General features: G+C 46.7%; 3 protein-coding genes across 3 annotated transcripts; 2 read left to right on the forward strand and 1 right to left on the reverse strand.

Moving 5' to 3' along the window:
* Positions 1 to 490: 490 nt before the first annotated feature.
* Positions 491 to 1798, reverse strand: mdm12 (ERMES complex subunit MDM12; the record flags this gene model as incomplete). The annotated part of the gene is made up of 1 exon (XM_040792079.1): positions 491 to 1798. The coding sequence occupies one exon, from the start codon at positions 1796 to 1798 to the stop codon at positions 491 to 493; it is 1308 nt and encodes a 435-aa protein (XP_040649135.1).
* Positions 1799 to 8328: 6530 nt separating this feature from the next.
* PGRI_043670 (uncharacterized protein) lies at positions 8329 to 8631 on the forward strand (the record flags this gene model as incomplete). Its single annotated transcript, XM_040792080.1, has 1 exon — positions 8329 to 8631. One exon carries the CDS (start codon positions 8329 to 8331, stop codon positions 8629 to 8631), a length of 303 nt encoding a protein of 100 aa, XP_040649136.1.
* A 5190-nt stretch (positions 8632 to 13821) lies between these two features.
* PGRI_043680 (zinc-coordinating transcription factor SFP1) lies at positions 13822 to 15704 on the forward strand (the record flags this gene model as incomplete). Its single annotated transcript, XM_040792081.1, has 3 exons — positions 13822 to 14119; positions 14189 to 15324; positions 15393 to 15704. 3 exons carry the CDS (start codon positions 13822 to 13824, stop codon positions 15702 to 15704), a joined length of 1746 nt encoding a protein of 581 aa, XP_040649137.1.
* Between the last annotated feature and the right edge of the window lie 563 nt (positions 15705 to 16267).

The raw sequence follows: 16267 nt of genomic DNA on the forward strand, positions 1-16267 counted from the left end.
GAAGCCAAGCTTTGATAGACTTTCACTCGCGCACCTTTGCTTTGGATTGAGGCCTTCTCCACTATCACGCGAGTCGGAACCCTTTCAGCAACAAAATCACTCGAGACATTCTGGATAAACTACTGTGCATAACTACCCTTCCTCGTTTTATGGACTCCACTATTATGCAGGGGGCAAATGAGAATTGCAGTTGGTACGAGTTCTCTCGCTGCATTATTTTCCATGTACTAGCAGATATCTTTTACGATTTTTCGGTAGTGCTGATTCTGTAGCACTTGTCATATTCAATCCAATTTCACCCTTCTATATCCAATTGTCTATAGATTTCCGTTGCTCTATTGTGAGGTGTAGTAGCCGCAAGTGTGTTAAGAGTGTATGAAAAAGCCAAGAGCCAGACCAAGAATCACGTCTAGATATCATAAGTCAATCGTAAATGTACATAGTATCCGTGAATCAGCCGATCAACAGCTGGATAGCATGATTCGAAAGTTTATATCAGGAATGTCCAAAAGCTAGGATATACGAGCTCCTCCTCGAAGATCCTTCGAACCTGCGCGAGCACAAACCGCTCGACCTTCCCAACATTCTTCAGGACCTGCTTCCCATCTTCCTTGCGACCAATCTCACTATCCACTCGGATCTCCTGCAATAAACCACCCTGTCGCTTCAGATCCTTCTCCTTCTGATCGCTCCCAGACCGAGGTAGACCATCATCACTGGGATTTTGACTACCCTGGGACTGTTCAGACCCAAGTAGGGCATCCGCGTCCTCTGCAGAAAGAAAACAGAAATGCACTCGCTTGCGAATATACGCGACAACGGCAACCCCGTCAAACGTGATGCCCGTGACATTCAACTTCAACGGCAGCCCCACGAAGCTGGGCATCGGGTAGTCGAGTAAGATCTCCGCAGTCAAGGACATGCGCACATCACCGGCGTATTTAGCATGGCACAGCACCTGGAAGTCCTCTGGGCGGCGCTCACGCATGCGCGGCGGGATGGGGAATGATTGACCCCCAGCGGGGTCATCGGGTATTTCTATTGAGGGCTGTGGCGCGTCGATGGGGTCGCTGCTGTGTGGATTTGACCCGCCGCTACCGGTGCGGCCAAGGGAAGGATGGGAGGGGAGTGTGTTAGCGGTTGAGGGTCGGGAGGCGGAGTTGTTGGTGTCTAAATCTGGCTCTGCTAGGTGATGTGCGCCCCCAGGGCGGGTTGCTTGGGACCTGGGCATGGCACCTGAATCCGACCACCCGCTCGCAAATGAAGTGCCGCCTGCTACGGCAGCAAGGGGTGTCTGGGTGCCTGATAGACCGCCAAGGGACCGCATGTGGTATCCCAACGTTGACGTACCGCCAGGGATCCCAGGTGTACTGGCACGGGGTAGGAAATGTGGGCTGAGGTGGTCGCCTAGTGGGGATCGAAGCGCAGATGGTTGGAAGCCTTCGCCGGGGTATGGATGGTGACTGAAATTATGAAGGCTATGCGCGGTGGGATTGAATCCCATGTCGTCTTCGTATGGGGATTCATGGAGCTCGGACATGAGCTCCTCGGAGGCAACGGAGGTATCGGCGTCGTCATCATCTTCCTCGTAGAAATCGGCGAACGGTTCGCAGAAGTCTTTTATCTCGAGATCTGGGGCGATGGTCCCGAAATCGAAGGAGTGGACCTGGACCGAGCGAATAAAGCGCGGTAAGGTGATCTCTTGGAATTTGTCGTGTACGAACGACCGGATTCGCTCTGCCAGGGCTTCCCCGTCCGGGCCGGAGGTGGCAGCTGCCCAGTCAACTTCAATTGACATCACATATGCAATATTATAGCTCTTGATGCTTGTATCTGGGAGAAATCGGAAGTTGGGGAGCCCGTGACGGTATGCACCACGTGATATACATGATGACATACCAGTTGCCCAGTTGGCGCACGCACCTACAACATATTCATCAGTTACGGACTAATAGCAGTGTTCAAGTGTAGGTAGAATGATTCATCATGCATTATTTGCTCGCTCTTCATTATATAAGGGTATATAATTCATTCTGCAGACCCTTGGGCTTTCCGAAGGATATGGTACATTTGTACTTCCTAAGAGACTTCGGGAGTCCTGGCGTTGTTCTTTTTCTAACGACCATACTTGGAACTATGGATGGCATGTATATGCACTGTATGTCCTACATGTCCCAAAAGGCATGCAACTTTTATCAAGGTTCTTGTCTCGTTAGATTCCTAATAAATGCACAAGATCCTCCGCATTGATGGGAAGTTTTTAAGACCATCCTGACTTTGTCGATGGGGTGGCACATTTAGGCAATGATCGTCTAAAGCCTCGCTGGTCTATAACTCGACTAAATACCATTAGGTGCATAATCACGCATAGTGGCGTTGTGACTAGGCGCCTCGGTCGTTTCTAGCCTATTGATAAGACGGGGAGGATGTGACTTGACTAATGCGACGCTTTCGCCCTACTTGGCTCGTTTCTGAATCTAATATAGCGACTCTATACAGTGCCGCACATCCGAAAGCGCCCATCCGATCGGCTAAGACCCTCTAAACATTCGACCTTCATTCGTAAGGGATACAGATATAGGAGACGATGGTCGATAGTCTGAACTGGACTATAGGTACCCACACACATCGTCGTAGAGCTCTTGCTGATAAGCTGGATAATTAGAAAACGGTTTCAGTCCTTTGGGCAATACTTTCTAGCGGGAGCGGTTATTGTACATGTCGACTTAGATAATTCCCCGGCTATCAACGGTTAGGAGAGTAAGGTGTGAGAAAAGCGTATGAGTTCCATGAAACTGGGCCATTCGATTCCGCTCTTCGGATTTTTTAGCCTCCTCTCTAATTCAAGAACGAGCGAATTGAGATATGGGGAGGTACTGGCCATACTGTTGCCAATTGAAAAGAGGTAACAGCTTTGAAGCTGGGGAAATGAAAGGCTGTAAGGAAGTGACCTGACAAGTGACCTGACACAGGTCGTTTAAGGTGTCTAATAAAGCGATATAAGTGACGTATCAAGGCTGCCGATTCTGATATGTCACACATATTGCCTATTTAAATAGACAAAATCTCTAATATTTTTCTTAATACCAGAAATATCCTCCGATCTAATCTCCTAACCTTAAAAGGTTGGAAGCGATACGTAAGGGCTACTTTTTTGGCCGTGTGTCCAGACGAATTACACTTGAATATCCATAAATTTGATTGAGACTTGCAGTGCACTTTTGCAAATCATCGGTCTGGAAGCCAACGCACGAATTTGCCAGGATTTCTCGTGTGCTAGCCAATGTATGAGCAGAGTACTTGGGTATTGACATGGAGGTCATAGCCAGCATTCACAGATATCCCAGCCACTCTTGAAGTTAATCTAATGGGCAATTTATGTACCCCTCTTGTTCCGCTGGATTCGGCCAAGTACGGCGCCAAAGTAAATGACTGGCCAAGAAAGGAGCCTCGACGTGGTCTGCGCCGCGTGGGGCGAACCCCTGTCTGGGTATTTTGGAATCGAATTCATATTCTTCCTATAACCTTTATTATATGGTTAGGAGGCATAATTGCAGTCCTTCGTAGATACCCACTCACCTGAGATATAGAATAATAAATATGTTTGACGGAAAAGCATTAAACAAACCAACAAACCCAGAGTTACGGATATTGGTTGCTTTTGACTGAAAATCAGCTGATATAAATTATATGCGAGACTAATGCAACCGAGGTGTCCGTGCATCCTATCGTCTACCTTGTACCTGGGGAATCGCAGCCGCGTCTAGGGTTGCTGGCATGCTCTACGTACTGACAAGGGTTTGCCTTGTAAACCCTCCCATGTCCCCGACTTACTAGCTCGGTGGCGTTGCCCTCTCTTACAAGATTCTCCTTTTGGGTGAAAGGCCTAATCTAATTTTGTGTCATGAGAGGATGGAACCGATTTCCACGCGCCTTTACCCTTGTCACTCTGATGTGACGGATTCCCGAGAGCATTCATTTCTACAATCTAGCGTACGATCGACACCACAGGATACATGATTTACGTATGCACAACGTGGCCAAAGCCCATTCTCGCCAATAGGAAATTTACGTACGTCCGACTTAACCGGCAGTAACGTCACATCCTCGCTAGATCAGCATGGCAGAGTTCTCATCTATGTGTACTCCTTGAAAGGCTAAAGGAATTGCGATGCTTTAAAATGCAGACATACCCTGCTGATATGGGACTTTCGCGCATTTTCAAAAATTCGAAGCACTTTAGACTGTTTGCAGACTTTGGTTCCTTCTACTTTACTACAAATAGATAAGCGTAGCGCAACATGCGCCATCCCTAGTTGTTGGCCCCCATCTTGCACGCACTTCTCCATACTACCGCCAACTCGCAGGGATTAACCATATAACCCAACAATTTTCTTGCCACCAACAACGAAGCCGGGCCATATCATTGGTTGTGCTGAGTTTGTGAAAATGCGGCATGCCGAAGATCTTCTAGGTAGATCAATCGGATTTAAACTTGGACGACGATGAATATGATATGCCACGAGGACACCGTTCCAATTACTGTCGCATTGCATTACAGATACTCTGAACCCGCGACAGCCGCCAACAGAAGCACATCCCTTAAGCCACCGCTAGGTAAGTATCAAGGAACGGTGTGTTTACGGACAAGCCTGTAAGTTAACAGATTATTGAGGGCCATGGGACCATTACCATAGCCCACGAGGTTCTACAAAGCTGGACATTTTTGCCTCTTGCTTGACATCACTGTGTGATATCAGAATCTGTATGCAATCAGCCATTGAAATCAAACTAGAGTTGCAATATAAAAATATATCGTAAAATCAGAATAACATCATATATTGCGTATTAAAAAACAAACTCTGTGGTCTCTCGACTTGTCCACGAGACGGTATTGTCTAAGGAGAGGAAGATCCGATCACGCGTACATAGACTGATCAATATAGAAAACACCCGCGAATCGTGATCAAAAGAATGCAAAAAAACAAAAAAATTAAAACAAAGCCCGAAATGCCAGATATAGAAATTTGTCCACCCAGATTCCAGAATGACCGATGTGAGATAGCAAATAAGATTGCCACCAAATAGCAAATGTGATATAGTGGTATCTGCTTCCATCTTGAAGCAGACACAGACAGGGCGGGGAAGCCAGTCACTCGATGACCATAGGACAGAGCGATAGATGGCGTCGAACCTCCGTGTCATTGGGTGCCTATAGTGTCTTGTTAGCCAAATGTGTGAGTGATAGCCGCCTCAAATATGAAAGATGTAACTCACCTCGAGAGCCACTTTAGCCACCGTGACGAGCGCATTGAGCGGTGTCTCGTTTACGACTCTGCTCCTTAACACCTGGGCACTTGGGAGTCCCTTGGTATACACAAGGGACAACACCCTGTTCCTGCTGCTTGCAGCCGCAAGCGTATTCAAAGATGTAGATGGAACACATATTGACGGTTGGAGAGGTCAAGTTGTAGATAATGTAGAAACGAGTACAGCGAATTGAAGGTCACTAAGTTTGAAGGAGGTCTCAAACACTAGATGTTGATTGATATGATGTGAACCAAGAAGGGGATCAATGCCTGGCTTTATAGCATTCGATGACTCCTTCAATAGACGTGAATTGACTGCGCAACCCAATAGAAAACAAAAAGAACACACCATTGATAGTCCTAGAAACGGTTCGGTCCTTCCATCCCCCCACAAGCGCTGTAACTCACCCATCTAGATGCGCCATATGCAGGAGTAACTTGGTGATCACTTGTTGCGCAGTCAAAGAGAAGGTGATGGAGGGCATGTAAATGGTATTCACATGCGCCATATCCAGGGCATATGCTTTTACCAACAGAAAGCAGAGTTTGTGGTAGGTGGACCGTTAGAGTGGTGTGCCCCCGGGAAGAGCCACGATTATTGATATGCGGTTCGCCAGCAGCAGGGGTTGGCCAAGGCCACCGAAGCCCTAAGGATGACTACCGATGCAAATTACAAATCCCGCAGGCTGCAGGGAGCACTTGACATCACTCTAAAAGCGCTGCAGCCAGTGTCAAGGCTCATATTCTGAGCGCCAACAGTGACCCCTCTCTAAATGGTACCCCATAGGATCAACGCTGCGGCCGAAGCGTGGATCAGGAACGTGCTGTGCCCCGTCTGACAAACCTCTATGATCCTGATACACAGCCCTAAAGACATGGCTCATACTATAGAGAAGGCACCTGCCACGGTTTTTTTCTTTTTTCCCATAGAGAATGCGCTTGCGGCTTCGCTAACGGCGCAGGAGGTGTGACTAATTGGACAAGGCTGATGAGATTGCGATGACTCTTCTTGAATTCCGTATATTGGGATATTCAATGTAATTTTGAGAAGTACCTCCAGACCCCGCATGGAACTCAAAGAGTCTTGGCTCCAGACCTTCATGATACTGTGATGTAGGGCTAGATAGGCAGACCACTGAAAGTAGCATCGGGAGCCAACCAAATTCAAAGAAGGCGGCCCTCCAGGCCAAACTCCACCCCAGATCAGTCTCGATATGGCAGGAGATGACTTCATTAACTTCATTGCAATGGGCCTCGACTTGTGGAGGTAGGCGAATAAGGCTCATTTCTATGGCGCAGTTGGTGATAGCCGCAAATTCTGCGCGATTAAAATGCGAAAGACTGCATGGTGACAAGGCGTTTTTTTTAATAATATTGAGGTTAAGCGAGTAAAGGATAAGAACAATTCCGGAGCCAAGAAAATTCAGACGTGCTGTGGTATAGTATGGTCGGCGTTGGCCGAGTGTGATATTAACCAAGAGGCGCTCTTTGTCTGATCTAGCGCGATCGTGCAGCAGGGCCAAGTGGGAAAAGAAATCAACGATGGCCTATCAATCAATTCTAGAGCGCTAATGACTGGTGACAAGCACCAAGTTCCTCAGCCATGGCACAGTAGCGTTCATATGGGTTCGACTGAGGCTCTCCCCTGGCTGAGCCGCCGGCCCACCGGGATATTAACTCCGAGCGAGTAGAGATGCGCGAAGTTAGGGGCGGCAAGGCACAGCAACGCAATCGACACGTCGGGACCAGTCGCTGAGCAGTCTGTTTTGCCGCTGTTGGTTTTGTGTTAGGTATTGCAGAGAAATAAAAAATTTAAAATCTTAAAATTAAATCAATCTAACATTATTGTTTGTATTTTACTGCATGAGGGTTGTACCACGTGATGAGGGCTCCCAAGGTTCAGTTTGAAGGTTAAATAAACTTGAAGAAGGAACCTTGGAAACAAAAAAATTTAATTTCAGTTCAACATCTATATTCTTCGCAGCAGATCAGTTTTAAAACAACCTACTTCCCATATGTCATGTCCCGGACAGATAGTTACCCGAATCTAGACAGCTTCGGTTAACAAGATCTCGAGTCGCGATTCTCAATTCTGGGGAAAATTAGAGTATGATGTCATTCTCGTGTCTTTTTTTCCCCTACGAGGAGCGAAGTGTGCGCTATCGGGTGCCCTAAGATAAAGGCCGGGAAGATGAAATACCCCAGGATAACCGGTGGTCCTAGCGGCCATGCAGCGAGCAGAATGATTGGCGAATGGAACTGTCCACGAAAGAACTCGGAATGTGTAAGACTTTCCCACCCGAAATCATTATTAACACACATACTGCATAGGTGTGGATGCATACGAGAGCCTGTGAAAGCCATTAGATTTCGGATCTTAGCCCCTCATCCTGGCTGTTGATCTTCCGAGGTCCTTGAGTTTCGGCTGGTAACGGGTTTCTCTAGGCAAAGCATATTGCGACACAGGGCTTAATTCGCCAAGTCAACATATTTTCCATGGCTGCTAGGAATGACTGTTGGCCGGCCAGACGCCTAGACTCTGGTGTGACAATGTCAGAGCCAAGACAGGCGAAGTCGAAGCATTCAGAAAAAGAAAGGGTGATCGATAGTCGGTCAATAGTGAGCTCTTGGCTTTGATCCCCCCTTTTTTCAGCCAAGACATGTGAAGCTCTCCAGCATGTTTGGGATTCTCCTTTATGGTTTTAATGGGCGATACTTGCGGGGAGTGGCTTAACTGCATGACCGCGTATCCACTACCCCCGGGCCAGAGATGATGTGCTGGATTCGCTGGATCGGCATGATTCGGGCCCGTCATTGATACAGCATGCCCCTCATTCTCCCCAAGGTCCCTCTTGGCTTATCTCGGTCTGGGCTATATAAGTGAGGTGGAATCTCCCTAAGATTTCTCACTTTCATCCAAACTCCTCCATCTACAATACTCTCTTCAACACTCCAAAGATCCCGTCTTTAACCGAATTACTTCTTCCACACACAAAGCCTTCGAATATTTTTCCTCAGAATGTATACTTACACTCCCACCCACCGTTTCTTGGTCCTCTCTGCCACTGAGTCTGGCCCTTACAACCCTGCCAACAAGTTCCTCGTCTTGTCTCCCACTGAATCTGGCCCTGATCCCCGCGTCTGGGAAGACGAGTCCCAGGTTGAGACCAGCTCGATTGCGGAGGGCCCTGAGTTGGCTCCCCTCGGCCGTGTCCGCACCAATAGCTCTATTTCTACAAACTCTTCAGACTCTCTCGATGACCTTGCCGTCACCCTTCCTAGTGGTTTCCTCTATCTTGGTCATGGCAAGAAGAAGCACTAGGTGCTCTATCATCGAGCAGCCTAGTCGCTACAGTCTTCTTTTCTCATTTACATTTCACGATATACAACAATAACAGCAACCAACACATCATTGAGCTTATCATGCGTGTTTTTGTTCTCTTTTACAACCATCAAATCAATTGAGCGACTCCAATCTGGAAGTTTGGAACCACCCCATCATGGGGTAGGACAGGAAAATCAATAGGGGTGTTTTTTATGGCGTCTTGGAATTATTACATGCTTTTCATTCAAAAATTGTCTACGTTACTACCTATTTCGCTTCTGGGAAGCATACACATTGCCCCATTTGGCAAGCTAGCAATCAATTGAACTCTTCAAACCATCCACATGACTCTTTTACACTCCACTTTTGCCACTAAATTTTGTTTTCTTCAGCCCGCATGACCAAAATACTAGGTTGTACGGAGTAGTCCGTAGAGGATCCCCATCCCGCCGGACGCGAGGGAGGTCCTGCATGCTTGCCAAGTGGTGCCAAGCTGATGATTTTCCGCCAAGCCTTGCGCAATCAGATACTCCCGCCTTGGCCGGGAGGACAGGGATGGACACTTATCGCGGATCATGTTCCACGGCCTAGGTAACAGTGTCTATTATACGTCGTGAATGTATGTATTTCCAAGCAGCACCTATTTTTGGGCATTGCCAACGCTGCCAAGCCCCCCTGTTGCCAATCTTACTGTTGCAGCTTATCAGTTCACAATTGATTTGTTTTTCTTTTTTGTACTCTCCTTGCACGTTGATTGCTTCATGCATTGGATTGGCTTGTTTATTTCGAGAAAAAAAAAGCATTTCTGGTCCACAATTGCCAGGGTTGTCTACTTATGTTTTCTCGGTGAGTCTCCTTCTCCTTTTACCCCTCATCGGATTATTATTTATTTCCCCACACGTTTCCGCCGGTGAAAGATCAGGGCCTATAGTGCACTATTTAGCCTAACCATCTATAGATTCGGTTACTTTAAATTGTCCGTGTCCAATTAGACTAACTAAATTTTAACCACATGACAGATGTGATACGAGGTGAATTCTGTAAGAAGGATAATTAGCCGAGTCGGTTTTCGGATTCCGAGTTGGAGAACTAGATACCTGTCAAGATACTCAGGGCTTGGGCTAGTACTAAGGTTCTCACCGGCCAATTGCTAATATCACCGGTTCTGTGAGTAATACGGAGTAGATCTGTGCTACCATGTGGATTGCTCTTAGTACCTTTTTCCCTCAATATGTTTTGTTTGTGAGCCTCCTAGGGACTGCACGTACCTTGTTTTAAAATTGCTTAGGGGCTGTCCTACTTCAATTTTTCAATATATTACCCGTTTATGCGTAGTTTCAGACCGCTGCTTCTTGGGAAGGGGGCAATGATTGTGCTCCTTTAGTTTAGGTGTTTCAAGATATAGCCCGAGGATATTGTGTCTCGTTATCTACTTACACTTATAAAGTTGAAAAGCAACCCACAATTATCTGCACTTGATGTCATATAGAGTCTAAATTTCTACGTGTTCTAACTCGATTCGACTAGATGGGCGCTAGAAAGTCTAGAGACCCTTTCTCACCCCCACCCAGATAACTGGACCAAAGCACCATGTCTAAACATTTGATCTTTGATCTCATCTTAATCGCAACACTGTCATTATAGAGTTCAATCTCCAAAATGCTTAACCCTCGAATGTGGCACTCACATACCTAGATAAGGCTTTCACTTGTCATTCCCACTACACATTCCTCTAGAAAATATATCTACAACACAAAGCCATACCCCTACGACCAAAAACAGGAATACGATATAGGCCATACTACGCATAAAATTAAATGCCCTTCAAGATGTTGGTTACCAGACTCAACATTCCGCGCAACAAAACAGCTTATCTAAAGTATACCTGTCCGGACGTTCCTAGTGCGAACCACAAAGATTTCCGTCTTCTGGATACACCATGAACAACGTCCTAGCAACAGTCATACCTCTCGGATATCAGATTTGCTACTCTACAGAAGGAATTTAATAATCGAATTTATATTTTATTTCCAAGTGTGGCTTTGTAAAAGAAATAGTCACGCCGGCGCCCGTTTGCGGCAGATCGCTGGAACCAGCACGGAAATGAGGGAGAACCGCTCTGATTCTCTTAATATTATTACGTATATCTACAGTTTCGGCTCTTGCTTTATGTCTATCATTTGCTGTCTCTCAGATAGAAGATGAAAGGGGACACCAAGATATTAGAAATGACGCCGGGAGACGTCTTTCATCTATATGCGTGTAGTACCCTGACGTGGTATCCTCCAGAACTGAATATCGAATACAGAATCCTAGAAAGACCAGGTTCGATCGACAGACATGGTAACTCATCTCATAACCATAGGGCGAATCATTTTCCGGGCAAAAAAAAGAGCTGCATTGTGAAGATAGCCCTAAAAGAAACCACTACTATACTCGTTACACACTCTCACTGTCTGCGCATAGCCAATGGCCTTCCGATTTTGTAGCAAGGTTGAACAACATCGATATAATTCTCCTGGTCATTAGTAGCACTAGATGATCCTGCTTCAAATGTCGAGATGATAATTTAAACCGGTACGCCAAGTCCTGGCAGAACGCAAGAGCGAGGAGCCTCTCTGTAGTGGCTGCAGCATCCCGGGTAAAGATATATTGCACGCTTATCAAATGTGACTATTGATCTGATTTAATCTCAGGCTAAATCTTTAGTGATAGTATTTCTCGGCGTCTAGGGCATAATCTTGGAAACTAACTATGCATCAGTATTTAACTTGATGTTATTCTCGCAATACTGAAGGGATGTAGAGAACCCATGTTATACAAATCAAATCAAGTCGGTAATATAAATTAATTTAAGACGTTTGTGTTGTATGTCGCAGGCTATCCCAATATTTACTGTCAGTTATCTCGTTTCATGTTTATCTTGGCAAAAGATGCTATTCTTAGCTGGCGGAAGACCGAAGACCCCGCGACCCCCGCCAGTTGAGACAAGTGGGGTGCTGTTCATATCAAAAAGAGATTCGTCTCTCCATGTCAGCCTGAATCTGACTGCAGATCTAGAAGCTACACGTACGACGCTGTAATCGTGACTTAATAAAAGTGGTGCGGGGATATGACACGGGTTGGTTTCAACCTATGATGACTCCCAGGGTTATCGAATAAGAGCTGAATACAGGGAATGAGCCTTGATGTTTAGAAAAAGTAGGATACCTTTGATTACGCGATGGGTGATAAATCGAGACCAAATTTCTACACATCATACCATCGTAGGACACATCATACAATATGTCTGAAAATTAGGTATGAAACACGGCCTACAATACATAGCACAACGGGCCATACTCTGGGATGAATGTCGTTTAAGGTATGTATTAAATTATAGGGAATATAATTACCAGTTGGAAATACATTAATATAGCTTTATCTCAAAAAAACATATCTGAAGTTATTGAAATGGTACATAGGTTTATGGGTGGCGATGTATAGACCATGGGGATCTCAACCCGAAATAACCCCGAACCGATAGAAAAGGTAAGAAATATATTTTACACATGTTTTCTTTATAACGGGCGTAGAGCGGACTCCGAACCTCGGAAGTTTCATGTTCGGAATACGCGGGTCTTCCGCAAATAATATAATATAATACCATAAGAGTACAGAATAATAATAATATTTAACAATATGTATTGTTAGCCTCGAAAAAAGCCCTTGAATACGAAAGGCGGTGTAGTCAAGATACGCTAAAATAGATGGAAGTCTGCCCAATTGCTTCTGCCGCGTTTCTAGCGCCAAAGCCAAGACCCCCAGTTGTCTTTCAACTGAAACTTGAGGACACTTATAGTTTTCAAGTTTCCCTGATCGACGGCTCTTTTGGTGGAGGTCGAGCATAGAATAGGGGGAAGAGTATACACTAGGACAAAATAATATATTTATTGGAGCAACATAGCCCGTTGATACTTCAAAGGGCTATGGAATGGGCGTTTAATCCAAAAGCAAATCCGCTCAGATCTCTTATCTCAGATCACCCCTTGCAGATGACCCCGGATTTTACAGGGTATCTGAGTTTATTCAACGTCTATATCTTTACCTCTAGATCTAGACACTTATTCTCAGGGAGCGAAGATGTGTAGAAAGTGGAGCATCTTTCTTCACAATGAACCACGGGAGAGAAGCTCAATATTGGCTGAAGAAAGTCCACGGGTGTTGTTAGCTACTCCACTTACGCTCAACATAATAAAATCATTCTCTCGGAGTAGACGTATCCGGCTTGCGTATATCAACACGAATCCAATACTTATCCGCAGGAGATATTATCCCCCAAAGAAATACAACATATATCACCATCATCGATTCGGGGGTTATGTCGGCCACTTACTTACCGGCCATTTAAACCAAATTAGTCATAAAATACAGTACACTAGCCGTTTCAGGTAATTTGGTACATTACCGATCATGACGTTCCAGATGTCGCAACCTGCAAGCGGTGTGTAGTAACAGTAGTAACATTCTTATTGTTGATATACCCTCATATATCTCTGTACGCTTTTAGTTTCTCAAACCGTGATAGTCAAAGATCTACCAATAGTGTGTATACTATCGAAATATATTTACTCAGGTCGGGGCCAAGATCCGCTAAGGAAAACGGTCACGTGCGTAAATACCGTAACGGCGCTTGTCCCAAACCGGAAACCTTGCCATCTCATACCCCGTCTCCATGAATCCTTGCCCCTGCTATTTCTCGACTTATCACTATTCGATTGTATTACTCTCTCTAATCCGAACCCTTCCCTTCCTGCTACTTGGTCTCCAGATTAACAAAAAGTAAAAAAAAAAAAGAGAGGGAGCTGCACTCCTTCAAGTGACTCGACAACTTTCTGCCAAAGCGGGACATCATCCGAGGGTGGACTCCTGCGTGTGAACCCGCCCAAAAACCGCCATCCACTCAAAAGTCCACTCATCGAGGGGCACTGACTGTCTCAAAGTCGCATTCTTTATTCTCCTCGGATTTTATTTGTGTGAGCTTCGCGCTTCAACGCCGGACTCGAAGAAACCCTGTCATCCATAAGCCCCTCGGGTTTGGCGTGACATCGCGCAAGACCGGACAGGGAACTAGGTTATCGATTCGTCTAACCTCGACTTGGAATTCTCATTATTTTAACCAAAAATTGATACGAGCAGCTCATCACGATGACTGGTTCCACGCCCATTGATATTTCCACTCGGCAGACGACCTCGGTGTCGCCGCCGGGCCAACAGGCATCTAATCTGACCTCGGCGCTGCAAAGAGCGGGCAACGGCGAGCGTACAGGGAGCTTTTCACATCTCCCCGGAGGAGGACTCGGCGTGTTTAAGGCTCCACCACCTCGTAAAGACTCGATCGGCGCAGCCACAGCACAATGGGGGAACGGGACGAAACCCATCTCCATGTCGGGATCTCACCGCGACAAAGGTCGTCGTGAGTCGCTTGCAGGGAGCTTGGTGGGTGGTATGAGCTGGGGTGGTGTATCTGTCGGTAGTTGGATACGTGATGAGTGAGTGGCCTGTCCGGACCTAGAAGCCGTGGGGGAACCGCCCACCGTTGCTATTGTCGCACTGCATCAAGAGCTGACCAAGGAAAATTTCCGCAGTATCATAATGACTGGCACCTCACCATTTACCTTCCAGTCGCCATCTTTCCATTCCTCATCGTATCTCCCGAAGCTGGAAGCGAATTTTATGCGAGACTTTTCGTGCTGCGGTGTGACGTTACCGACGCTCCATGACCTATTACAACACTACGAAGAAGCCCATGCGACCAAGTCACCCAATCAAGGCCACCGGCCGAGCCAGGGTGAAAATCGAGCTGCCTTGGCGGCTGCCGCAATCGCACAGCAACAGAACCAACAGCATGGCAGCCAAGGACGTGGCCTGCAGCCCGACCGGACCCTCGACATGCAGCGCAAATTGGGCCAGAACCCATCACCATTGCATCACGCAGATCTAGACACAATCGATGACATGGAGTTGGACGACGCTCTAGGAGACGGAGATGGATCAGGCTCGCAGATGTTCTCTTCTCAGCTGCATGACGGTGGACAGGGTGGATATGGTAACTCCAACCAGCAGCAGTTAAATCTGGGTATGCTTCCAAGCCACCAAGGATTTAGCACACCGTCGCAACCTGGTACACCGATCGGATCTGGACGACCACTTTCACTGCAGAACAACCCGACTGTCTCTTCCGTCAACACCCCAACTCTGATGGCCAACCCGCTCCAAAATTCCCAATTCCGAAATACGCCCGATTCATCCGGGCCAGGGACCCCGGCCGAAATTGACGAAAGCATGATGGGTGGATTCGGTGATCTCAGCATGCAAAATAACACCATGGGCGGCCAAAATCAGAATCAGTTTGGCCGATTCAACGGGAACAATAATGACATGGTCGATCTTTGCATTGACGAGCCAGCCAAGCGACTGTTCAGCCCCAGTGGCGGCATGGGTTCACCTAACGCTCACTTCAAGCTCAGTGGAGCTCAATATGGCCCAAATAGCGATATTGCACGACGGATCCGCGAACAACAATTGCTGGCCGGTGTCCCTGATACCACAGTGATTCTTCCCAATGAAGAACCAAAGCCGTTCAGATGCCCCGTTATCGGCTGCGAGAAGGCATACAAGAACCAAAATGGACTCAAATATCACAAAGCTGTAAGTTTGACATGATACCCCACCCATTCGTCTTATACTTTTTTTTCTAACCCCACGTTTCATTCCAGCATGGCCATAATAACCAACAACTTCATGATAACGCCGATGGCACATTCTCAATCGTCAACCCAGAGACATCAGCGCCATACCCCGGCACGCTTGGCATGGAGAAGGAAAAGCCCTACCGTTGCGAGGTGTGCGGCAAGCGCTACAAGAATCTGAACGGGTTGAAGTACCATAAATCGCACTCACCACCCTGCAACCCAGATTTCCAGCTTGGGGGTCGTAACCTCGCCCTCGGTGGTGGAGTCATGCAAGGACAAAACATCAATGTTGCTGGAGCTGGCCTCCCCGGAATTGGCGAAGAAGGCCTTATGTGAACCCGTGAATAAATATGTCATTACGTCCATATATAATTCCGAGCTAATTGAAGCGAACGATCTCGACGGCTTTCGGGGGAGAGAGCACTCTCCTACACACACGATGTCATGATTTTGAATTGGGTCCGGTGACTTTGGAGTTATTGCTTTTCTTTTCCTCTCTTCGAAAATTGTTCTCTCTGGTTTACTTATTGACTGGGCTTTTTGATGCCCCTTTGCTTCTCGTTCTGCTGCTTGGTAGATCCTCCTGGCATGATCGTTTTACCCCGCTTGGTATCCCTCGCCGTTCCCAGATCCTATCTACTTGGCCTGGTAATAGAGCAGATCAATACCCTCTCAGCAAAGAGCTGTCTAGAAGAAACTGCTTGCACTTGCCTGCTTTGCCTCTTCATTTTGTTTTGCTTCTTCATACGGCATTCGACATCTTCCATGGGAGACAACTAGGGGAATTGGATATCACCCGAACCCCTTCTCCCCATTTTGCTATTCTTTTGTTTTGCTGCGTTCTGGCAAGGACTATCTTCGTGCCTTGTCTCCCCCTTCCCGCCCTTCATGATTGCGTT

The sequence above is a fragment of the Penicillium griseofulvum genome (genome assembly GCF_001561935.1).
Source record: "Penicillium griseofulvum strain PG3 chromosome Unknown contig_90, whole genome shotgun sequence".
Classification (NCBI taxonomy): Eukaryota; Fungi; Ascomycota; class Eurotiomycetes; order Eurotiales; family Aspergillaceae; genus Penicillium; species Penicillium griseofulvum.